The following is a 26,289-nucleotide window of genomic DNA, read 5'->3' as shown; positions in this document are numbered from 1 at the left end:
CTACAAAAGTAGAAACTACTTTTCATAGGACTTACCAAAAGAGCAGGATCAATTTCTGGTAGCACACCAGGTAGAGGTCTACAGAGAAGCAAGGATACTTCTGGAGCTGTTCCCCTGAGAGCTGATATGACTTCCTGGGGGTACCATGAATGACAAATGAAGAAGCAGTTAATCCAGCATTATGCAACCATCCTGAAAGGCCAAACCAGCTATCACTACTTTGAAATGTTACCCTGCACATGCTAGGCTCACCTGCTGAGACAGTCCTTTCAAAGAGGCTCCATTCACTTTCAAGATAACATCTCCCACTTCAATCTTTCCACTTTCTGCAGCTGGCTGTCCAGGGAAGAGCTTTTTAACCCGTACTATGCAGGTATTCATCTGCTCAGGTATGAGATTATCTTCTCGAGAAAAACTGAATCCTAAGCCTGAGCTATTTTTAAACAGTTTTACCTCAAATGTATTTTCTAGAGAAAAAAGATAGAAACAAATGTAAATATTATAAGACTGTATATATCTATCAGCATGTAAACATATATATATACACACATATGTATTAGATATACTTTACAAAGTGTATTTTCCCATGATATTAAGAACTCTATACACATTTATTACATCCTTATCCTAGTCAAATATTATCGTACACTCACTCTTTTCCTATTGAAGGACTGAAGGACAGACAGCGGGAAGTCCCAAAAGGGTGATAAGTGGTCAAGGAGACACTTCTCCTCCCTAGGAAACGCCTGTTTGCATCTGAAAGGCATCTCCACCCTCAGGCAATGCAAATAGGCTATAAAACCCCACTCCCCACCCTGACCCACAGGATCACCGGTTTCCGGGTCCCCCTGCATTCTCCAATATGCAGTCTTTCTCTTCTCTTTTCTTCAACTAAATTCTCTGCAAATAAAATCTTTCTGACCTCTGCTGTTGGAGTCTGCCTGTGCTTTCATTCTCAGAGCAGGCTCAAGAACCCTGAGCATCTGAAATTCCTGCACATGTCATCCATGCATTACTATCAAGAAAACTTAATAAACTAATAGCGGGAACTAAGGTGCTTGAATAGTAAAGAGTTCTAAAAGAAGGGTTCTAAAAACAGAATTGTGCTTCAATCCTATGTGTTTTAAAAGACAGTATGACAACAAAACAAAAACAAAAACAAAGAAAAAGTCTATGGAAAGACAGGTACAAGAGAAGTTTAGGTATCTAACAGGAAGAGACAAATGTGTGAGAAAATAAGTTTACATTGTAATATTTTGGTGAGATCTCATTTAATACACACAAAATGCAATATCATTCCAATAAAACTCTCACTAGCAAAATTAATTAAAAGATCAAAAACCAGAAAAGAAAAAAAAAACACATTTAAGGAAAAAGTAATGGGAAAGAAAAGTATGATTAGGTAGGTACATTATAATACAGGCTGGACTGTTTTTCCTCCCTTATTTTTAGGACTGATTCACAGTTGCTAACATTTCTGTCATCAAATAGAAATTTAAAATAAAAGACAAAATGGTGGGGAGTGGATTATGAGAAGCCTATGAGAACTTGACATAAGCAGAGTTGTGCTGAGTTTGGCATGACCCTAGCTGCAGAAGGGGGCAAAGGCAAAAATGAAGCCCAGCTGCTTTTCCTAAATTGTTTATGTTCAGAGAAGTAGGAATGCAGGTTTCTCTTGTTACAGTATCACACTCCTCCCTGAGAACTGTTGCTCCACCTCCTTGTTTACTACTGGATATAAAAGACTTGCTGAAGGACACAAGGTTTTTTGATGGGGGATGGACTGATTGGTTGGCAGCTGGTAAGCGGGACTGCTGCTGCTGAGTTATGCTAGAGATTAGAGGAAATATGGGACAGTGCAAGTCTGTGCACCAAAACGTTAAGAAAGCTAAAGAGAGAATGTGGGACAAGACTCTAAGAAAGATTATACTAAAGAAAAGCTAGAGAAAACATGGGACGGTGCGAGTCTAAGGCAAGAGAGTAAAAGAAGGGAATAATAGAGAAAAGAAGTAATGAGGCTGTTGTGTGTCTCCATCTGAGTGCCCAGTACACCTGGCCTCAACTTTATGCATATCTGTCTTCTATTGTTTGTCCTTTCTGCATCTCCAGTCGCCCCCAGTTAGGTCAGGAGGAACAATGGCTCGTGAGAAAAATAATCATTGTATACTATCACCATCATTTCTAGAGTAAAGAACAGTTAAGCCCTTAACAGAGAGACAGCTGGAATCTCAGAATACCGGGTACTGTAGTATTATGAGCACATTTAATCTTACGAAGAACTCATTAAACATCATTCTTAATTATGGTTTGTCCATGGGCTGGCAAATTTAGAAAGACCTGTATTTGGGTATTAGGTGGATTTCTGTTCAGGGTTACCTTTACAAGTCCATAAAATTAAAAAGAAATACAGAAATTTAAGGGTCAAGGTTTCACATGGGTCTGAAGTCATTCTCAGCAATTGATCTATACTAATTTTTTTCCCTTACCAAATTTCAGTTTGAATTTTAAGGCATTATTAAATAACCATGATCAGACATGCTTCATTATCCAAAGAGTTTCAAACTCTCTGAGCAGCAAATGTTTCTGTTTTTTATTCAATATAGTGCTGTGTCAGATCATTATTTATATTTGACAGGAATAAAGAGGCTAGGCCATGAATTAAAATCTCATACATGAAGATCATATTTTGAATAAACTATAAATAATTTCACAGAGACATGATAGTCTGGCAAGATCTGACCTTCTGTGACAAAGCTGTAGTCTCTGGCACAAGGTTTCTTCACTGCTTTTTCAGGAGCCTGACCCTGGGCATCCTGGTCTGGAAGGGCGCACCGTGGGGCTACGGGGACATCCTTTGATGCTGGTGACTGCCCCTTTTCTAACAAGAGATGAACCACCTGGACAAACGGAACAGGCTTCATTAGTTAACAAAAATGATGAGAAAATAAGCAAAATTTTAGGATTAGTATAGTTGGGGTATGAAAGGCTTAAATTCTTGGTTCACTAAAATATAAGTAGAGGAGGAAAAAATAGAAAAAAAAGGGAATTGAAAGTTTCAAAATCAAGTTTTTATTATTTTGTATATAAAAAGATAATTAAAAAGGAAAAATCTATTATAAAATACATTAAAACTCTATGATATATCATAAATGTGTTATAGAACATTTAGGTATTACAGAAAAATTAACACCATACTATAATATGAAAACCATTTAAAATAATTTGGCAAACTCCTTGAACCAAGACGTATTTGATCACAGTGGGTTCAGTTTTTGAGTTGAAAAATGACTACAAATGCAAATCACTAGAAATTAGTAAATATTTATGAAATATTTAAAAAATGCAATCTCTACCCCTCCCCCATCAGATCTCTATGGACATATTATGGCTAAATGTGACACAGAATGCCAGCTTCCTCAGTAAAAAAAAAATCCCTTGTCACAATACTTGTTTCTCAATTTGGAAGGCAAAAAACCAGAAAAACCCAACAAACAAAGAAAGAACCCAGAATAGTTACATAAATCAGGCTTGGTGTCTTGAGTAACAAACTTAGAGGTGTCAAGGGATTGCTGTTACACATTCTTATGTTCTTGTAAGGTATCTTAACAGGTTGCTATAATGATCTAGTACCTGTCCCGTGTTTCTCAGTGTTTCCACAGCTTGCTTATGGGTAGCTCCTTCCAGACTTACTCCATTGACAGCTAGCACACGATCACCTATAAATTAGTTATTTTGAAAGAAACACATCATAAAACAAAAGTTCTACAGATTCTGTAACCTAGTATTTCATATTGATTTGAAAAGACAAAACAAAATTATGTTGCATAGTTTCTCTAACATGTTATTTAATTTCTTGCTCATTTCTATGGCTAGTATTAAATTACATTTTAGAATACTCTCCCCTCCTCTTTTTTTGACACAGGGTCTCGCTATGTATTCCAGGCTAATCTCAAACTCAAAATCCTCCCCTCAGTCTCCTGAGTGCTGGATTACAGGTGTCTGCCATCATGCCCAGGTAGAATATCTGTATAAAAATCAATTTAAATCATGAGAAAAGATAAGCTCTAACTATAAAGGTAGAAAGACTGGAGGCAAGTCCCCAGTTGGTTCTTAGAAATGTAGATATCAGTGTTTTTATAAGGGCACTGTCATTTTCCCATTCTCTGGCAATTTGCTTATTAGCAGGTGCAAAACATCCACTCAATCACTGTCTAGATGTTTTCTAAGCTGGAAGAGGAGTTTTTGTTGTGACATCAAGGAGTTTTTTATGTTGGTGTTCTAAGATTGAGTATGCTCTGATTTCATATTATAAATTTAAAGTCTATATGAACTTCATAATTTCTTCTATTTGTGTGGTATTCATTCAAATAATTGTAACATACACACAAACATCACACCTTTGTGAATTCTGCCATCAGACTCTGCTGCTCCCTTAGGAATAACTGCTTTCACATAAATGCCACCATGTCGGACGCTGGTATTCACACCTCCCTAAACAGAAAAAGACAAAGTAATATTTGGGAATTATGAAAAATTCTGTACTCTCTCTTTCAAATCTGGATTCAATTCACCATACAAAGTTGTAGCATTACTTCAGCATGTTCAATTATTTCAATACCCAAGAATACTGTTAGCTAAGTTTTCCAAATATCAAAGCAGTATTTTTTTAATCTAAATTCTTTGTCCAACTCAGAAAGCAATAGTATGCTAGGTGTTGACTACGAGGAATTACTCTTGGTTTATAGGTCTAAATGATATATTAATGAGCAAGCAGAAAGCAAAATTCATCTATGCAAAATTAGTGTGAGAACATAATTATCAGAAAAAAATAGTATCTGGAATAATATACTTCAGATCATATTTGTGAATTTGGAAGCAAACAATATGAGTAAAGAAAAAGAAGTTTCTCTTTTATTTTAAAAGGCCTTAGTAGAGCAGGGATGAGATTTAATAAATCAGTTTTCTGTCTCTTATGGACATGCAACTTTTATCTCCCTCTACCATAAAAAGACAATAAAATTCAAAGAAATTAAGAGCAAGAGGAAAGTGTTATATTTTAAATGTGCTAGAAAATTAAGCTTTGTTTCTGATTTCAATATGTTTACAGTACTGTTTCTTTTTTTTGCCTACTGTTTCTAAACAACTTTGTGTAATTGTTAATATTCTTTGAATGTGATAAATGATAATGCTACAATTTAGGACAGGATATTCATTAGGATAATTCTGTAATAATTTCACTGAGTAGCCTATGTTCATATTTTAAATAAAATATATGACGATGATTCTAAACATGATTATAGTGTATTATGTATTTTGGAAAGAAAGGACATATAAACATCCATAGTTTTTAATTATTCATTATGTCAGGTGAAGATATATCATCTCATTATTCCATGCTCATGAAGAAACTGTCAAATGTATACAAAGCCTACACATTAATTTTATATTTTGCATATCTTCTATTCAGATTAAGCAAGTATCAAATCTGGGATGAAAAAGGCAGCATTTGTCTAATTTTTTTTTAAACCACAAAAAAATGAGTAACATCCAAAATTTAAAAAGATTTTCAGATATTCAACTTTCAAATTTTGGAAATACTTGACAATGTTCCATTTGAAGCAAAATAATTCAAGTAATAAGTTGGTATACAATATGCTGCTGGAAGTGAAGAAGAGAAAATATTTGAAAACCTTGTCAAACAGTACCGTGACACTTATCCCCAAGCTGTTATCATTTTTAGACAGTTCAACCTCAAAGATATCTCCAGGTTTAGGAGGTGATGAAGAAAAAGTTTTAAGATTCATTTTGTTGGATGTATTCATTGAGGAGGAAGATTCCTTAACAAAGAAAAACAAACAAACAAAAAAAGGAATTCTTGTTAGAGTCAAATGAATTATTACTGGAAGACAAATACGTATTTTTCTTAAAGAAATTTTAAAGAGCAAGATACTGAGGAATAGAGTAGAGCGTATTCAAAAATGTAAGGTTTGGAAGAATCTTGAGATCATCTAGTCTATGTTAGTATTGTATGGTTGAAGAAATTAATGCCCAGAGACTGAAGTGCCTGCTTCAAAGGTCAAAAAACTAGACATGGCAGAGGGAAACCTAGAACCACTTAGAAATTAGTTTCCACTTAATCCTAATCCAATGCTTATATTTCCAAGTTTATAAAGCATTTCCATTTTCTTCATAAAATCAATATATATCAAGCAACAGATTTAACCCAAGTATCTGAGGTGAGTGGACTTCATGTTACTTTATGTTTGCAAAAAATATAAACATGAGTGAGACCTTATTAATAAGGCCATAACGCTCTTGCGAGGAATACTGATTTTTCAGTGCACAAAAGACATAAGGTTCCTCTCTGAAACTGCTTGTGAATGTGCACTAAAATTTCTATACTTTCTAGAAAGGAGCTATTTTTATTGTTGTTGTTAATGTTATCATCCATTCAGAACTTCAGAAGAACTATTCAGAAACAAGTTTTCTGCTATTAAAGTTTACTTTTTAATAAGTATGTGAGATGACCAACTTGTAAGAAATCAACTGCAATCTGAGTATAGCCATTTCAGAACTGTATTCAAAGCTTCTAATTTTTCTGAAAGTTAGCATCTAGGGCAGTAGCAGTTAGTAGCAGAAGACAAACTACTCATCCTTTCCAGAATGCTGTAAGTAGCTTTTAGTAGATTATCTTCCTCCATAATATATTTGCTGTTATTTGTTTTGTTAAATGAAACAAACAAACAAACAAACAAACAAGCAAAAACATTAAAATTAAACTATGCCTTTTTTGGTGCTTGATGATCTTGATTGCTGGAATAAGTGGCTTCATCCATGTCTGAATCTCCACGGTCAGAAAAATCGGTTGCATCAGAAACACCTGGATTTTTAGCTTTGCTTCTGTTACTGTCAGAGGAAGTCCTCTTTTTCTCAGTGGCTTTGCATATTACAGTTGGGGAAGGGCTGCCATGTTGTGATTCCTGCCAGGCTCGATCACCTAAATGGCTGGCAAAGAAACCATTGACCTGGCTCTGGGACAAGCTGGCACTTTCAGTCCTGGAATCTTGAGAACTAAGGCTTCCTTCACGCAGGCCCCCAGAGAGCCCAGAGGAATTTTCTGTGTTGTGCCTCGGGGTACCAGGAGGACAGTGGTGATCATGGGAAGAATCTATAGGATTGTCTTGCATGTAGGAAGGCTTCTTCATGTAGTTTTTCACTCCATTGGCAAAATGCATAGGAGTAGAAGGCACTAAAAGTTAAGATTCAACAAGGAGAATAACAAGTCAGTGACACACAAGTCTGTATTGACACACATATTCAAGGTTCCCTCAAGACTGCTGGGAGGACTTTACAAAGCTATTACATGCAAAATACCCACTTCAGACCTTGAAACCACTGAAGGGTTCCAGCAAACAGTAAATTCTTTGTGTTTACTTTGTTCCTTCTTTGGTTGTCCCTGCAAGAACCTGTATTAAAATGCATACCTTTTTTGCCTTAACTCCCATTTCCATTCTCCAAGACCCATTTCAAACCAGTCTGCTCTGTGAAGACTTTCCAAATTTCAGAGATTATTTATATCTCCAATATTCTTGATCCTTTTACTTTCATTCATTTATTTATTGCTGTGTCAGGGATTGAACCCAGGGCCTCACACAAACTAAGCCAGCACTCTAGCACTGAGCTATGCCCTCTTGGGTTTGCTTATTTATTTAATAGTTATTTGTATACTTGTTTTATATAATCCTACTAGACTGCATTTTTTGGACTCCAAGTAATTATCAAGGAGGAGAACTCTAAATTCCTTCTGTACAGTTCTTATCAAAAGCCACTTATGATAGTTGACTGAGTGGTTCAAATTGTATAGTACCTGCCTAGCAAGCATGAGGTCTTAAGTTCAAGCTCCAGTACTGCCAAAAAAGAAAAAAAAAAAAAAAAAGCCACTTACGAAAGCTTTCTTAAGACACAAACCATAGAAGGCATATGAGAAGGAATTACAGAAGTGAATTTATAAGAATATTAAAAGTTTTATGTAGCAAGTGACTCCAAGGAAAAAACTAAAAGAATAGTGAGCAATAGCAATTATTTGCAACAACAAAAAACAATCAGTCAATATTCCTAATATACAAATGGTTTCTACAATAAGAAAAAGATTTTTAGAAACTCCTATGGAAAAAAGGACTGAAGTAAAGTTCAAATAACCAACAAATATATGAAAAGACATTCTCACTATGATCAGGGACACAAAATTCTCTACCTACAATCATGAATGCTGACAAAAATAAAAATGACTGCTATTTCTACCATTGGAGGTATGAAGTGGACTGCTATATCTATTTGGTTAGGCTATCCATAACCTTTTTGTAGGGCAATTTGGTAGCATTTGTCAAATTTTTTATGTATACACTCTTCTATCTAATTCTAGGAATCTAACTTCTAGAAACATTTCCAATATTAAAAAAAGCATATTTGTAGAAGCAACATTTGTAACAGAAGTATAACTAACCTGGATATATAACAATATAAGAAAATCAGAAATGAATTTTGATATGTCCATAACATAGAATATAATGCTATATTAAAAAGGATGTGCATACTCATGGAAGCCCAGAATATAATAAGAAACACACAGAATGATTTGTAGAGTATGAAAATGATATATAGAGTACTTTTATTTTAGTAAAAGATTACATGTGTGTTGTTTTATATATAAATATATATCACATAAAATATGACTATCACATACATATATGAATATACTTATAAATACATATGTCACATAAATCACATAAATATCTGTAATATACAGAAGGCTATCTACACTCCAGATAGTTTTCTTAGGAAATGGAGTGAGAGCCTATGGAAAAAAATCAAGTCCAAACAAGTCAAAGTTCTTAATGTTAGACATGAACCTCAAAACTACTTTAGGAAAACACAGGAAAAACTAAAAGATAAAGGCATACATAATTATTTTCTGAATAGGACTCCAATTGCCCAGAGCAAGAATTGACAAATAGGCCTGCATCAAATTAAAAAGTTTCTGTATATCAAAACAATTACCAGAATCAAGGGACAACCACAGAATGGGAGAAAATCTTTGTCAGATATTCAATGGATAAAGGATTACATTCATAACCCACAAAGAGATAAAAAAATGAAATAGTCAAAGAACAAATAATCCAATGAATAAATGAGCAAGCCAACTGGACTGTTTTCAGAAGAAATATAAATGGCTAATAAATACATGAAGAAATGTTCAACATCCTTAAGTCACAAAGGAAATGCAAATCAAAATTATAGAGATTCCATCTTGCTCCAGTCAGAATGGTATCATCAAGAACACAAACAGGAACAAATGCTGGTGAGGATGTACAAAAAAGAACCCTTACACACTATTGGTTGGAATGTAAACTAGTGCAATTGCTATGGAAAACAGTATGGAGGCTCCTCAAAAAACTGAAAAACAGACTTATGAAAAACTAAAAATAGACCTACCAGACTACTCTTGGGCATATACCCAAAGGAATATAAATCAATATACAAGAGAGTAACCTGCAAACCCATGTTTATTGCAGCACTATTCACAACAGCTAAAATGCGGAGTTAGTCAAGGTGCTCAACAACCAATGAACAGATAAATAAAATATGGTATATATACACACACACACACAAAAACACACCATGGAATATTACTCAGCCATAAATAAAATGAAATTAATGTCATTTACAGGAAAACGGATGGAACTGTAGTTCATCATGCTGAGTAAGATAAGCTAAGCTCAAAAGGCCAAATATCACATGTTCTTGCTCACTTGTGGAATCTAGTCCTAAAATGATGATGGTGATAATAATAATGGAACATTAATGTGAAAGGGGGCCTCTCTGGGGGAGAAGAATCAACAGGATGGGGAGGAGAAAAGAAAAGGATACTAAGGGGTGAAAGAAATGAAGATAACACAATGAAACCCATCAATCACTGAAAAAGGGAGGAAGAGAAAGGGGACTGGTAATATAATGGGAGGGATAAACTGGTTCATAGTACATGATATGCATGTATGGAATTATCGCAATAAAATCCCCTCATATTATTAATGTATGCTAACTCAAAATTAAAATAAAATAAAAAAGAAAATGGAGTGAAAGGATTTTTAACTCTTTCTGAAGGGTTTTGTATAAATAAGATTCATTTTAATGTTCGTATACATTCTGTACTTTAAAAGAAATTAGTAAACAAATAAAAATAAAAACTGCTGTGATTTGAATATGTCCTCCAAAGTTCCTGTGTTGGAGACTTAATCCTAAACAAGACCGTGTTGGGAGGTAGATCCTAATGGGATGTGTTTAGGTCAGGAGGTCCCCCACTCATGGACAGATTAGTGCTAACTTTAAAAGGGCTCGACTCTGTGAGCTCAACCTCTGTTGTGTATGGCTCTTTTGCCCTTCTGCCTTCTGCCATGGGATAACGCAGCAAAAATGGCCCTCACTAGATGCAGTCCTTCCATCTTGATTTCCCAGCCTCTAGAACTGTAAGAAATAAATTTCTGTTTTTTTATAAATTACTCAGTCTTGGTGATTCTGTTATAACAGCACAAAATGAACTGATGACTGATAATTGAGAGGGAGAGTCTGGGACACATGTTGGTAATTTTCTAGGTTGTTTGAGTTTTACCTCTTTTCAAGTAACACTACAAAATAGCTATAGACCATGATAAAATTAATCTAGCTTCTTGAAGACACAATTTCACACTTTAACATTATGCTTTTAATTTCTGTTATGAATGGATAGTAAAAAAGATAAGCACATGGAGTTCTGCTGAGAACTCATTTGACCCCCACCATCATATAAAATTCCTCGTTACATGCTTTGACTTCTTTTCTTCTTCTTCTTTTTTTTGGTGGTACTGGGGCTTGAACTCAGGCTCTCACACTTGCTGCGTGTTCTACCTCTTGAACACTCCTCCAGCCTTTTTGGTGTTGGGTATTATTATTATTTTTTTAAAATATGGAATGCTTCACGAATTTGCGTGTCATCCTTGAGCAGGGGCCACGCTAATCTTCTCTGTATTGTTCCAATTTTTTAGTACATGTGCTGCTGAAGCGAGCACGGTGCTGGGTATTTTTGAGACAGGGTCTTGCTTTTGTTGCACGGGCTGACCTTGAACCACAATCCTCCTGATCTCTTCCTCCGGGTGGCTAGGATTACAGACCTGAGCCACCAGCATCCGGCTGACCTTTGACTTCTTGCTAATACTTATAGTTATAATTAAAGATGTACTTGTCTAGTCAGTTGCTCAATATTTGTTCTCCTGATAAAACATAATCTCCATGAGGACAGGGGTTTTATGTCTTGTACATTCCATACACTCAAATATTTGAACAAATTAATGAATTTTCTACAAGATATCTATTGAAAACAAAATTAAAATCCTTTAGAGGAAGATTAAGTGGAAAGACTTATTCTGAATTCATATGCTTTTTTTGCTAAAATAATGGTGATTAATGGAATCCAATGCCATGTTTTTTTTAAAAAATTGGTCTTGGTTTCTTGAAACTCAGAGTTATGCTACAGTAATTGCAACTGTAGCTGCTCTCCTTTGCCTATGATGGCTAGACATCAGTTAGGGTATAAGCCTCTTGTGATTAGTGGGAGTATATTTGTTGTGTTTGTTCACAGAAAAATAATTATCTTACATATTGTTTACATATGTACATATTGTAGATATAACATATCTGTAACATTTAGTGACTGTAAGAGAAAATATGGACAGAATGACTCATCTGTGTAAAATTTAAGAAATTTTGTCATATTCTATAAAATAATACTCATTTTTAGTTTTACATAAGCATCTAAAGTTATGCCTAAAATTCAATACCTAAACTTATTTTTCAGCTAATTTTTAATTATTTTTCCTCCCTTTTTTATTATATTATTGTTGTACTGGGGATACATTGTGACATTTTTAATTCTTTAACATATTTCCTAGTATCCTGAAGAACTTACACATATCTAGCACTTCATTATTTAAAAAAATACTATTAATGACATTTTAAACACACATTTAACTGCTTAATATGTAACAAACATGTACTAATTCCTTATATGAATTATGTGATCTCTCAGCACACTGAGGCTTGGTAAGTGCAAGGAATTTTTGCCTGAGGGATAGTCTTAAGTGGTGGAGACAGAATCTGACACTGGACACCAGAGCCCTTGCTACTGTCCACTATACAATTCTCCACATGGGCTATGTGTGCTTCTCCGTGTACTGTCCTACTACCTGATCCTTTCACAACTCTGGCAGGGCAGACAAGGCCAAGCAGAATCTACTGTCTCCTCTTTAAATGACAACATTGTGGCTCTAGATGACTTGATTCATATTAGTAAGTGACACAGGCAAAGCTCACATTCAGAATTTTTGATCTTCCTCATGTGATTTTTCTCCCACAACATGCTAATAGCAAGGATAATGGGACAACTGATATAGTCTTGTTTTCAAATTTTGTTTTTAAGAAAAGACAGGTATTGAACAGGACTTCATATGTAACTATTATATAACCACACTAACTATATAATGATTAAGTCATTGGACTAAGAAGAGACGGAACATACTAAGTAATCAGAATTTACTTAGGTGACATCAATTTGGCACAATTTAATCCATTTTGGTGCATATATTATAAAGAAGAGTAAGAACATTTGGGAACCAATATATAAAAAAGTTATACTGATGCATAAAATTAAAATAATTACAAATACATGTTAAACTACCAGAAAGGAAATAAGGGGCTTAAATCCAATTTTTTGGGTCAATATATCGAAGTACTTGAAAACAGTGAAAAAGAACACATAACCAAGAGACATTCACATTACCTTTGGATATTTTTTCTTTTGGCTGAGAGATAACAAGTGTTACATCTTCAGGTGCATTTTGCAAAATTTCAATTGCAGCATGGTGGCTGACACCCTCCAGACTCACACTATTCACTGATATTAAACGGTCTCCTGTAAAAAACAGACAATCCAATATTTTCAACAATAAAGAGAAATTCATTCCAACTCTTAAAAATGTCATCCCTTCCTCAGTAGTTTTGTTTGGCTCAAGTTCTACTTTTGCCCTCTGTGCAAATTCCAAAGTAGGAAATAACCAAAATGTAATGTACCTGGCTTTAAGCAGCCATCCAAGTCAGCTGGTCCTCCAGGGGTAATTGAACTGATAAATACACCTAGATCCAGCCTTCCCATTTTCTCTCCACCAATAATTTGAAATCCTGCAAAACAGCACATTTTTAAAAAGGCCTTCATGATACTGGTCTTTCAAAGACTAATGATTTGTCTTCTTGAAACACAGAAATGTGGAGATTAAGATTAAATGTAACTAATAGAGAACACATGTGAGATAGGACCAGTTACTAAATTTGGCGGTTAGGATGATGGGTTCTGGGTGGGCAGTCAGTATTTTGAGCAGAAGTGGGCTGGTGTCTCAATGCCAACGCTATGCTTCAGACATTTTTCCTTCCAATTCTCATAGACCTTCAAGAATCTCATGGTCACTCACCTAAGCCATACTTTGCATCTTTTTTCAGGTTCACCAGTGTGATTTCTCTTTCTGGTGAAGACACAATGCTCCATCTTTTGTGTAGTACATCTATTGGAAATTTGTAATTGTAAAAGAAAATAAACATAACATGCTCAGCTTGTTCAGTCATCTTAAAATATGTATTTTAAGTTTACTGATATGACTCATTTTTATTGTGATTTATAATTTATAAAAATGACCAAATATCATAAATATTCCTCATAAAATGTTCCTTTTGAAATAGTTTCAGTTATAAATAAGTAAGTTTCAAGAGGATAAATGATGTGAGCAGGTTAAGTTAGCACAGAAATGAGCTGAACCTTCAACTTAGGTTTTCTTTCTTATATCCAATTGATTCCCAGAATTTGGTAATCCTCAATAAATGGTTAACATTTAATTTATAAATAGTAAAATACTATTAGTAAGTTCTTGAGTAAAACAGCAATAAGAGCAAACTGAATCTATTTTTAAAAATCCCATGAATAATGACTTGTCTAGCATACCTACTTTTAAAAGGTTTTCAATGACCACTGTGCAGACAAGGAATAATAACAATATGTGACCATTTCAACATTCTAGCTGCTATCATTGCCTGGAAAAATGCTTGAAGTCAGTACTTAGTAGACACTAGTGAAGTAAATTAGCTAAATGAATGCCACATCAGAACTAAAATTTACTTTTCTAATTTTCACTTGTTTTTTTTAAAGTAGGCTAATCATTCACAAATATCTTCTTAAACCAATAAATATGACATTTAATTGTCATGTTAATCAAGTTAACTCTTGTACTTAGCAATTAAAGCATTTAAATACACACTCAGAGTCTAAACATCAATTACAATTTGTTAGTGCAAATGGTCTACATATGAAAATGGTACTAGTGGTGAGTTCACATTCTGAAAAGTATTTCTGAAAACTGAATCTTCAAATTCAACTCTACATAGTTCTTAAGCACCCTGAAGCTTTTTGAAAAGTAGAGATTTTGAACTCATTAAAGTGTAGCCCAGAATTTCCTTAAACCTTCATCCATATTTTTCTAATAATCAAAATCATTATGAAGACTTTATTTCCATATGTTCCAAAATAACACCATCCATGAACTTAAAATTGTATTAATGTTATAAAACAACAGATAATTTTGTTATATAGTATGCATCGATGCCTAAGTGATGTAAATGTGATATTTCATATTCTAGAAATAAATTCCTTTAGTTTGAGAAAGCAATAACCATCATTTCCTATCAGCAGTGAATTAACCTCGGATCTTTTTTTCTTTTTGTTTTTGTGGTATTCCCGCTGAACTCAGGGTCTCCAACCTGCTAGGGAAACACTCTACCATTTGAGCCACGACTCCAGTCCTAACCCTGGATCTAAAGCACTGTTTTAATACAAGTTTGTTAGCTCTCCAAAATGCATATGCTACCATTCTTTTGTTTCTTTTTGACCAAAACTTAGTTATAATCCATGAGTAGCAGTAATTCAGTGTTTCTGATGATTTGATTAATGAAATTACAAGACAATCACTGGATAATTGTGTAAAGAGCCTTACATATTAGGTAACCCTAAACAAAAGACCATCCATTATTTAATGTTCAGCTTAGTGACATCATTTAAATATCCATGATTCTTTTTTCCAGAGACAGGCAATTAGCTCTAGTTTTCAGCTGGAACAAATACAGAATAACACAGAAGAAAAACCATAAAATAAATTAAGGAGCAAGGTTACATTAATAATTAAAACCAGGAAAGTGCTTACATAAACATAGTTGATGAGTTGGTAAGAGAACAGATAAAATCAAAGTGCTCGATTGCTTTGAATTTTCATCCCCTCACCCCCAAGTTTCAAATTTAAGCATTTGGTATTTAGAAATTAGGATATATGGAAATAGATTAAATTTCTTATTTTATGGTACTTGGTAAGTCCAAATGCATGTAAAGCAAACAAATGCAGACAAGCAAAGAAAGAGAAACATTTGGGGGAATAATGGCTACTGAGTTACTCTGTTCCTTATCCCAATTTAGGGACAGAAAGGCACCTAACCTTGCTACTAGTCTTTAAATACAAACTTTTGTCACTGTTGTAAAGACAAGGAGTACTTGAGTTATACTGAATGTTTATGCCTTTGATTAATATTTTTTGTTTTTGTTTTTTTTTGATTCTGGGGGTTGGACACTGGGGTTAGGCTTGCTAGGCAGGCGCTCTACCACTTGCGCCACTCTGCCACCTGAAGATCAGTATTCTTAATGGTCACGTGAAATATCTGTTAAAAGTCACATGTCTTCATTCAAAGAATAAAAAGAGCATTTTTCTCTATATTTCTAATATGTGTGCTAACAGGATTGGTTATTTATATTACTCATCTGGATAATAAGTATATGTGTGTGTGTAATTTGCATTTTAATTTTATCTCCTTCACTAGAGTTAACAGAGCTCTCTATGTTGAGGAATCACTGCCATGATTTCAGCATTTATTCAATTGTTCTTCTATCCTTCAAATCTTTATCAAGCAACTTTCCTGCCAAAGTCCATCACTAGACTCTGGGGAAATAAAATGAAGTAATGAATATGAAAGCTGCTAGCATGGCAAATATGAGAAAGCAAAGATGTCACTTCAGTGTGAAATCAAATGCTGTTAATATTGTCAGTGAAATAGCTGCATTAGGAAGGCATGCATCAGACCTAGGGGAGGGGCTAACAAGTGCCCAGCAGTTCACAGAGGTGAGAGGCTTCTTCCTGCAGGAAGTAAAGGAGGAGACACATCAGGGAAGTAGGTAGGATCTTAACAAGCAGAACACACGGATGCCTAGACTACAAGTAAGACATTTGCTAAAGGTGAGATGGCAAGACGGCTCAAGTGTTCTGGGGAAGTGTCTACAGAATAAGATTTGAGTAGGCAGGAGTTGAATGAATATTTGATTAGAAAGGGAAACTTTGCCATCCTACTTTTTTTAGACAGGGACACTCTTTCTGCTCCCTGTCAGCCTTGGTGATACTTGAAGTGATTTATCAAAAGGGAGCACAGAAGGCAGGAAGGATGTTGGTGTGCAGCTGCACGATACTAAACAACACTATATATACACTGTCTATTTATCTTCAATTCTCGTTACATAGCAGATGTTTGAGATATTTTAATTGGGGGAGGAAATATCTGGAAGTCATATAGTACATGGCAATCTATGTTAACTTAAAAATATTTTTAAAATTCCTTGAGGACTGAATACAGTTTATGAATCTCTGTGAGGTAGCTAGATATTTTAAGTACCAAGACATTTCTGAGCTAATTATTATATGAAAACAAGCATTAATATTCAAGTTGTACTTAATTTTAAATCCTTAAAATAATTTTCTTTTCTCATTAATAGCCACTGTAATCACTGCAAATTTTGCAAATATTTTAAAATGAAAAAGAACTCTAACTTGAAATTTCCAGTTCTTTAATATAAGCGGGTGCCACTCTCAATAATGTTTACCTGGGAAATAGCTTAAGAAGGATTGAACAATGTATCATTTACAAATTCTAGGTATACTCTCTGCATTAGAGACTGATGTTCTAATGTTGTCTTGCTTGTCTTCTCATGAAGTTCATGTGAAAGTATGCAATCCTCAACTAGAATGGCTGAAGTAATAGTAATGATGGATATGTCTATAAGTAAATTGAATTGCCTAGTAAGAGCATGGTTCTGACAGTGCCAAAGCTATATTGGAAGAGATTTTAATAAGTGGTATATAGAGATGGCTATACAGCAAAAACTAAATCAATCTAAAAGGAGGAACCACTTTATTTTTTTAGCAAGAAAAACTAATTTTCAGCTGGGTGCTGGTGGCTCATGCCTGTAATCCTGGCTACTCAGGAGGCAGAGATAAGGAAGATTGCGGTTCTAAGCCAGCCCAGGCAAAATAGTTCATAAGACCCTCTCTCAAAAAATCCATCACAAAAAAGAGCTGGTGGAGTGGCTCAAGTGGTAGATCCTGAGTTCAAACCGCAGTCCTGCAAAAAACAAAACACACCTAATTTTCTTGGTGATAGACATAGACCCTAGTCAATATCAGGCAGTTTCATACCATCCATTGGTAGAGTTGGTAGAGGACGCTCCAGTAGGGGAGTCAATAGAGAAGGCTTTAGATAAATATATCAGTTACTCTTAGGAAAAAGACCTATTTCAAATCTTGGGGATGGTGGGCCAGTGGCACCGTATCGGTATAAAAACAAAGGGAGGTACTTTTTAGTGTTATGCTACTTAAAATGCTATCTACTCTGGTGGTGGGAAAGGATATCATAACTGAAACTGTTTTATTTCTGTACCAGCACTTAATCATCCATAGAATAAAAAGGCTTGGCTTGGATAAGTTCCTTTTGGTCTTAAGTTTATTTAACTAATCTTTTTTTTTTTTTAGTTTGGGATATTTATTATTTTTGCTGTAATAACATTTATTTAATTGTGCATTTAAAAAATTTTATTTTTAGTGATGGCTATATTTAAAAACCAGTTTAGAAAATTGATCAATCTGCACTCTTGATCTAGTACGAGTAAGCTATCACATCTCTCAACCTAGACCTACTACTTATTGACTGGTTGACTTTGACTAGTAATATCACTGCTAGAATCCATACTAAGGAAATTCTCTAAATTAGAAAAGCACAAAGATTTAACTAATCTTTTATATCTAGCTAATTCTCCTATTTGTTCAATCTTTAGGGGCACTTTGGACTTTTAAAAAAAATTATAATTCTCAACTTTGCAGGTATTCTAATTACAATTTAGTGGGAGAAAAATCAGTATCTGAAATTATAACGGTCTCCAATATATGTCTAAACAAAGTGTTTTAAAATCTGATTTCTACTTGTATACTTTATTACTTGGAATTAAAAATGGAATTAATTACTTGGAATTAAACATTGCTTATAAAAATAATTATATTTTAATATTGGAAAAAGTGTTCATTTCAGAGTTTGTACTATGTTACTGTGGACCAGAATAACCTATTTTTTTTGGGGGGGGTGGAGGATGGCGATGCTGGGGTCTGAACCCAACCTTCACACTTGCAGGGCAGGCACTCTGTCACTTGAACCACAATTCCAGCAAGAATAATTTGTCTTTTTAGGAATTTTTTGATTTTGCATTTTGTGTTAAGAGTCCTGTGTTTGGCCCCATAAAATATGAGTGTGTATTTTTGTGGTTTGGATACATATCATGAAACAGCATGATAAATTTAGTTGAAAGTTACTTTCAATTGTACTCTAACAATTAGAGCAAAAGAAGAAACATTAAAAATCAACATTACATAATTCTTGGATGTTTTACATTTTTTCAGTCTTTATTCTCTCATGAAAAAAATACTATAAGAAGTATGCTTTTGGAAGTATCTTTTTGGAATCATAATCAAGAGTTTGGAATCCTTTCCATATCTCTGTTTCAAACTGTGGGTTTAGAAGACTCATGACTTTTTTTTTTATATATTCTTACATGTTTCATATTCTTTCAGAATCTCTGGAGGCCACAGAAGGGCAAATTTAATACATTTGCCCTTCTCCTAACTGATAACTTATTATTATAAAGTGATAGCCATTTACAATCCTCATCTAATAATCCTGGTCAACAGGAAGAAAGCTAAAATGGAAATAACTTGTGGGCAAGTAATTTAACTTTCTGATCCTGTGTTGCCTTATTTGGAAAAACATGTTTGTCATGCTCTGTATTATGTGGAAACTAGATTTTCAAGAGCACTAATTTAGCCTCCACGGGCACAGTCAAAGAGTCCTGAGGAACCATAGCTTCTTCTGCAGCTGATTTGGGCACACCTCCATAGGAAGGTGGAATGGCCCTTCTGAATAGGCCAGAGGGAAAGGTGAGGCATCTAGTGGTTTAAACCCAGAAACTTTAAATCTGCACATGCTTATTGGATATCCAATGTAAGTTCTTATTCTTTCCTATGAAACCTAAGTTAAAACCCACTGCACGGTCCCATCCCTGAACAGATTATTATCCAATTGCTTTTAAAAGTTTACCAGGGAGATATAATACTACTAATGATTAGGAGGCAATCTGGATTAGATTAAGGTGTGGGCTCTGGAAACAGACTGCCTGCATTCAGCTGAGGACTCCACAACTTGCTAGCTCTGTGACCTTCCATATAACTGAACTTCTCTAGGTTCTGGTTTCTCATTTGAAAAAGAAAATAACATTAGCACCCAGCTGATTGGGTTGTTGTGGGGAATTAATGAGAAATAAATGTACAGTGCTTAGAACAGCGTTAGGACATAATAAGCACTCAATAACTGTTAAGTCTATAGCTATTACCATTATAGATAATGTTAATAGTAAAACATTCTTTTACATATACAGGGGATCTAAATTTAGCCCACATAAGAAATTTGGTTATCAGAAATAGGGTCTTAATAACTTTGGTTCATGTATATGATTAGTAATTTTTTTCTTTAATGATATGCCCTCAGTTTTTTTTGAGGATTCATATATCCAAAATAGGGTGAAAAAAACTTCTTCAGTTGCCACTAGTATTTAAGACATCCTATGTATTTTAATTTTGGAAACAATTTTACTTCTAAGAAAAAAATTCCTGTTTCGAAGAATTAGTATGTGTATTTTTATTAGAGAATAAGACATATATAAAATAGCAACTTTGGTGCCTGACAGTTTTGACTTAAAAGCAAAAACCAATTCCACATGATTCAACCTTACTCTCATACCTTTCTTTTTGCATTCACTATTAGGAAAATTAGAACAAACTTAATATCAAGTTAGGTGTATCAATAATTGATTAGTATATTTACTTCTTTCTCATCAGGCTTTTGATTAGCTCAACTTTCAGAGACTGAGGATAAGACAAACATTTTGTAGAAAAGTAATGTATAGGTAATATTAAAACATTCTTTTGCTCATGTCTCAATGCCTGTAATCATGGTATGCCCTTGATCTACAATGCTGATCTTGCTGCTCTGCCTGAGAAAATCTTCATTTTAAGATTCAGCTCAAGCATCCCTTTAAAATAATGGCCAAAGTTAAAACTGTTTTTACCCAAAATTATCTCACCTGAAAGTGCTATCTTAGCTTTCCAACTAGAGTCTTTATTTCTAATTTGTCATTTATCCACTTCATCAACAGTAGCCTAAATAACAAGTCCCATCACATTACCATAATTTTGGAAAATACAACTCTCCTTTTATTCCAATGTAAGGTCTCAATCCTTGGCATGGAAATGAAGAATCGCCATGGTTACGTGCAAGACTACTGTATAAGGTACCAAGAAAGAGAAAGATATGATGGATATGAGGGGAAAAACATTTTGCAAACCTACCATTCTCTTTTAAGGGTACTTGGGATGAAGGATTTCCAGAACTATGCATAGTCATTCCTGTGGTATAAATTAAATTATTAGACATTTTATAAAATGATTAGATACTATAAAAGTAATTCTTCTGACAAATTCATAAAAATCAATAAAACATTTTCCTTTATTTACAATAAAAAATATGTCTTCTTATGATGGGCATGTTTACTATTTTTAAATAGTAGGTATGCATAATTAATTTGTTTTGAAGCATAAAACTTAAACACAAATGTGTTGTTTCTAACAATGACATTTAACATGTCTAATATGAAATGATATTTATAATGAAATGAGCATTAAAAGCATGTGTCAAAATGTTAAAAGAAAATTCAATATTTGATAAGAGTGAATAATTTAATTAAAAGTATAGAAAATAAATTTCCTTTTATCAGTGAGTTTTACTTTATGCTTTTCTACAGAATATTTACTACTCTTCTAATATGTGGTGAATTTTCTTGTCAGACAAAGTCTTCTTAATGAAAATAGTTTACAATGTATGAGATCTCATTTCTATGTAAACATACTTTGAATATTATTTCCTAAAACACTAATCAGTCTCTCATACTATTTTCAATAACATAGTGTTACTTATAGGATAAAATCTTGCTTTTTAGCTGCTTCAATTTTTTTAAATGATTCAATTTAAACTGATGACAGTATATTCTCTGAAAGTTGTGGAACTGTACATTAGTAAAGTAATGTTGCTTCCCAAAAATATTTATCAGTTAGAATGTAGAGTTCTCTTCTGACTTCATTTATTCCACATATCTCCAATCCAATTACAAAATGAAAAAACTTTTCGGGTAATCAAGGCTAAATTTTGTTTGTAGTAGAATTTGGTAAAACAACAGGAGAGGGCATCCTTGCTCCTTTTTGTACTTTTAGTTGCTTCATATTTTCAGGAATATTTCAGATCTCTATGCTCACATATCTACTCTTCTTAAATATTTGAGTTTACTGAATTTCCTTTTTAAGATGTACAAAGAACAATTTATGTTATAAAGTAATGTGTATAAATATGCATACACACACATATACACATACCTACACACACACATACATGCATAAAACATATACAACTTCTATACTTAATAGTTTCCTAATAGCTAGCTAGGAGATTTTGAGGTATCAACTAAGAATTTCTACCTGTCAATCACAGCACAATTCATAAAAATCAAGTAAGTTTTTTAGGGACAATTCCATTTATTTTAAGCTGAAGGCAGCCTAAACCTTTAAAAATATGTCATTATGGGGTCCACTCTCACAGGCTTATGAGGAAAAGCCACAGGAAGGCGATCCAAAGCACTGTACTAGACTGTCTGGGCCCTCTCAGTACTCCTGCCATGGCTACCGTGACCAAGAGGAAGCTAAGCAATACTGGCACCATGAAGCAATTCTGTGTTAGATCAATTTTGATTTTACTTTGTGCATTCTACATTCCTATTCACAGTTTTGGCGATTAGGACATGAAGCCAAAACAATTTCTTGGTAATTAATAGGATCCTGTTCATTCACTATGAGCATGAGGTATGGAGAAAAAAGGTAAGCTTGTTTATGCTGACCTATAACATATGCTTGATCAGGGTCTTCAATGGATGAGTCTGATTCATGTTTCCTCCTTTCAGGACTTCTATTTAAACTTGCAACAGACTTTGAACTAAAGAGGGAAAAGGAAAGTAGGAGGGGAAGTGTCAATGTAAAAAGAATATGGTGAAAATAAAGCGTCGAAACAAAAACAAATATATGAAATGTAGGATTTACAAATATGTTGTTTGGTTTAGTCAACTATGTTCTTACTTATTAAGTTTTGTGAGTCCTGACAAAGATTCTGTATCAGATCTTGCCATCTGATGAAAAGGTTTTCCCACCATCTCCGCACCGGTTTGTGGTGTGGATTCCATATTAACAATGACATTTTTCCGATGAGGATAGAGAGAGGCCTGACTGAGATCATGGTAGGATTTACTCATCCCTCTAGGTTTTTCCTCCCATGAAGCTTTGTCACTCTTCTCTTTTGAACTGTTTTGCAATGGCTGGTAAAGCGACAACTCTGAGCAGGATAGCCTCTTCAGAATTTCAGCTTGAACTGACAAAGGTCGAACGGCAAGTTTGTTCAGGGTGCTGCTGGCCAGACTGCCAGTGCTGATTGCGCGTCCCATATTAAATCCTCTAACAGACTCTGCTTGGAGATTCAGGCTCCTAAACGAAGCTCTCTCTACAAGGAAATAGGATTGCTTTACATGATGGAAACACCGCAGAACCTTTATGAGAAGAGTTATTTTAATAAGTAAAATACAACATGCAGTTTTTAATTATCTTGATTGCCAGCATAAGTAGCTTTCACAGTGAGGCAAACAAGGATTTTAAAAAAAAGGCTTGAAGATCTTGGTTTTCAGACCATCTCTCCATCCTTTTAGCTTTTGTCCAGCCACAGCCTACTCAACATTTCTCACCTCATCTAGCAATTCTCTTTGATATAACAATGTTTGCAGTTAGGTCAGTTCATAGTAAATTCCTTACGGATTGGATATGAGAGTGACATTTAAAAGAGAAATTTTCAACCTTAGTAATGTTTCTGCTAAAATGTCAGTGAACCAAGGATGGGGAGAGGGAGAGATGAAACCAGACGGGCTGACATACCTGAAAAAGCAGCTATGCCAAGTTTTGCCCAGAAAAAAAGACCTTGATTGTTATGCTTCAAAAACCTTAATGTAAACTGTGGTGCTCATGTACCACTTTGTGACTGCACTAAAACCCAATACTGAACTGTATATTTTTACAGTCATATGATATGTAAATTATAGGTGAATAATGCTGTTTTTTATTTTTCAAAGTTTTTAAAGCAAATTCTTTGGTACTTATTTTGCTATTACCCCAAACCCACTTTTCCTACCTTGAGGACTCCATGATTTAACTGAGGTACAGGAGCCTGGGGAGAACCAAAGACTAACCTTCTCTCTATTTTGGTAACTATAAATTAACATGAAGTGAACTGGGGATCTTGGTATGCTTGAATTCCTTTCACTACTAAATATACATCCAAAGCCTTCTTTTAGAGATTAAATTTATGAATATTTATAAGCAGTCCTTAGCTATTCTGATGTCATAGCAGGATTTTAACATTTGAGGCTGTTACCAAAAGCATTTTGACACATGTAGATAAAGAACTGGGAGCACAAAGTTTTGCTTGATTAGTTGTTTATGAATGAAGCAACCCATATCACAAATCATTCTCACTGGTCCCCTGTGGAAAGTAGCAATTGTGTGTTATCCTCCATTTGTAGTAAAGCTTGACTACTATTTAAAACATTTGGAAAAATTTCCTTTTAAAAAGAAAATGTCAAATGATTAGAGCTTTAGATTCCACTTCGCTTGTCTTCTAATTCCTAGGAAAGTTAGTAATATACCATTTCAGGTGGACAACAGGTAGGAAAATACTGATGATTTTTAATAGTCGTGCAAGAATGAAATTTAAGTAAACATGTCTCATTGTTACCAGAAAGCTTCAATGTCCCTTCTCTAAAGGGGAAGTGGAATTCAAGCTAAAACAAGGTCTTAAAATACACCTTTGTTTAGAAATTCCTCGAATCATCTGAAACTTAAAATATGGGGTTTTTATTAGGGCAGATAATACTATTTCTATTTCCTTCAAGAGCAACCTTTAATCAAAGATGGAAAGTGGAGTCTTAAGCAGATTCAATTAGAGGAAATATCTTTATACCCCATAGAAATCTTCATCCTTAAGGAAAGTGTAGAGCAATCTTTGGCAGCTTTAAGGGCAAAGGTAGTTCAGTTTGGCTTTATCTGTTTTGTGAAAATATCAGGGATTATGCTATTAAAATCAATTCACAGCCTACTTTTGGATATAATTTAAAATATTACACATACTTATGGGAGAGGAGCATAAACCATCCGCTTATCTCAACTGTCCCTCTGCCTTCTACCTAGGAAGTCCTCTAACATGACCCATCAGTACAGCAAAGGACATCAAAGGGGTCTATATCCTAATACTAATGTTTCAAATCCCAACCAAAGCCTTGCTTGTTCACTCACAGTCAGCAATCCATACTTCCTAATTTCTATTTCTGCTCTTGTTCAGTCCTTTGTACCATTTTGTACTACCTTATATTGATAATTTAATCTCATGTGCTTTTGAAGAAAGGAACTTCATTTGTCATCCCACCATACTTTATTACTTAGTCAGTGCTCAATAAGTGATATTTCTTAATTTTATTTCAGAAAATCAGTTGTTTGTAAACACTTTGAACAGAAAGAGTACTAGATTAGGAATTAAGAGATTAGGATTCCACCACAGTTTAACCTCTATCTATGAGGTTAGATGAGACAATGTCATCTCTAATCTGTTTTCTCATTAGTAAAGTTTGCCCTTACTGGTCTGTAACATTCTTTCTAGCACCAACTTTCTATGAGGCCAAGAAGAAGCATACATTTATTAGCCCGTCAACCTCTTATGGAGCTAAATAGGCATATAGCTACTTCTAATCCAATCCTAAGTAGGATATAAATCTTCTTTGAAGGTTCAACAAAATATGGAAAACATATATGTAATACCATCTTAAAGTGCTTTCACAACTTTAAGGATACATAGTTATTTTGATCTGAGGGGCTAGCCTGTGAGATATGTAGAGCATTCTACCTTTATGGATGAAGAACATGGAACCCTCCTGAGTTACTTTCCTGAGAAGGTAACTGCTACCACCGAGTAGCACTGCTACTACTTCTACATGGTATGTGGTATACTGCAGAATATACATAGTAGCTTTTATTTCTGTTGATACTACTACTATTACTACCTAGTAGTAGATATATACTAAGACAATGTTGATGATGGTGACAATAAAAGAATAATGAATACCTACTGAATTATCACTCTACTGGGCATTTTTATTTTATTTACTTGTTTATTTTTGTGGTGATACTCTGGGGCTCACACATGCTAGGCAAGCACTTTATCACTAAGCTACATCCCACCCCTGCTCTCCTGACCAGGGTTGTATTTGTTTTGTTTTTTTTTTGAGACAGAGCCTCTCCGTGTAGCCTCAGCTGGCCTAGAACTATGTAGACCAGGCTGACCTTGAACCTATGATCCTCCTGCCTCTGCCTCTTGAGTGCTGGGATTATAAGTGTGTACCATAACACCTGGCTGTTGGGCACTTTTAAAGTACTCTACACATATGAATTCATTTATATTTTGCAACAACATTATGATGTAGGTATTATCATCATGATAATCATTATATAAATGGAGAAACCAAGGCAGAGGTTTAAGCAGCTTGCCAAAGGCTGTAAGGTTCATAAGTAATGCAGCCTGGTTAAAACACAGGACTACCTATATCCCTAATTTGAA

General features: G+C 34.5%; 1 protein-coding gene and 1 non-coding gene across 2 annotated transcripts in view; both read right to left on the bottom strand.

Moving 5' to 3' along the window:
- LOC141420442 (tyrosine-protein phosphatase non-receptor type 13-like) overlaps positions 1–26,289 on the bottom strand; it is a 71,109-nt gene that overhangs the window by 21,151 nt on the left and 23,669 nt on the right. The window contains exons 10-22 of the mRNA XM_074064628.1: positions 22,719–23,136; positions 22,484–22,578; positions 20,889–20,945; positions 13,554–13,643; positions 13,159–13,266; positions 12,869–13,000; positions 6,786–7,249; positions 5,706–5,837; positions 4,398–4,491; positions 3,631–3,716; positions 2,741–2,897; positions 253–467; positions 36–134 (exon numbers count right to left, since the gene is read on the bottom strand). Coding sequence (XP_073920729.1) covers positions 36–134; positions 253–467; positions 2,741–2,897; positions 3,631–3,716; positions 4,398–4,491; positions 5,706–5,837; positions 6,786–7,249; positions 12,869–13,000; positions 13,159–13,266; positions 13,554–13,643; positions 20,889–20,945; positions 22,484–22,578; positions 22,719–23,136 — 2,147 coding nt within the window. The remainder of the gene's footprint in view (positions 1–35; positions 135–252; positions 468–2,740; positions 2,898–3,630; positions 3,717–4,397; positions 4,492–5,705; positions 5,838–6,785; positions 7,250–12,868; positions 13,001–13,158; positions 13,267–13,553; positions 13,644–20,888; positions 20,946–22,483; positions 22,579–22,718; positions 23,137–26,289) is intronic.
- Positions 10,994–11,102, bottom strand: LOC141420443 (U6 spliceosomal RNA). The gene has a single exon (XR_012444979.1). It is a non-coding gene; the product is annotated as a U6 spliceosomal RNA (small nuclear RNA).

This window comes from Castor canadensis, unplaced genomic scaffold (assembly GCF_047511655.1).
Source record: "Castor canadensis unplaced genomic scaffold, mCasCan1.hap1v2 HAP1_SCAFFOLD_193, whole genome shotgun sequence".
NCBI classification, from domain to species: Eukaryota; Metazoa; Chordata; class Mammalia; order Rodentia; family Castoridae; genus Castor; species Castor canadensis.
Note: the sequence above shows the minus strand (reverse complement) of the source record. Positions and strands in the feature narration are given on the sequence as shown.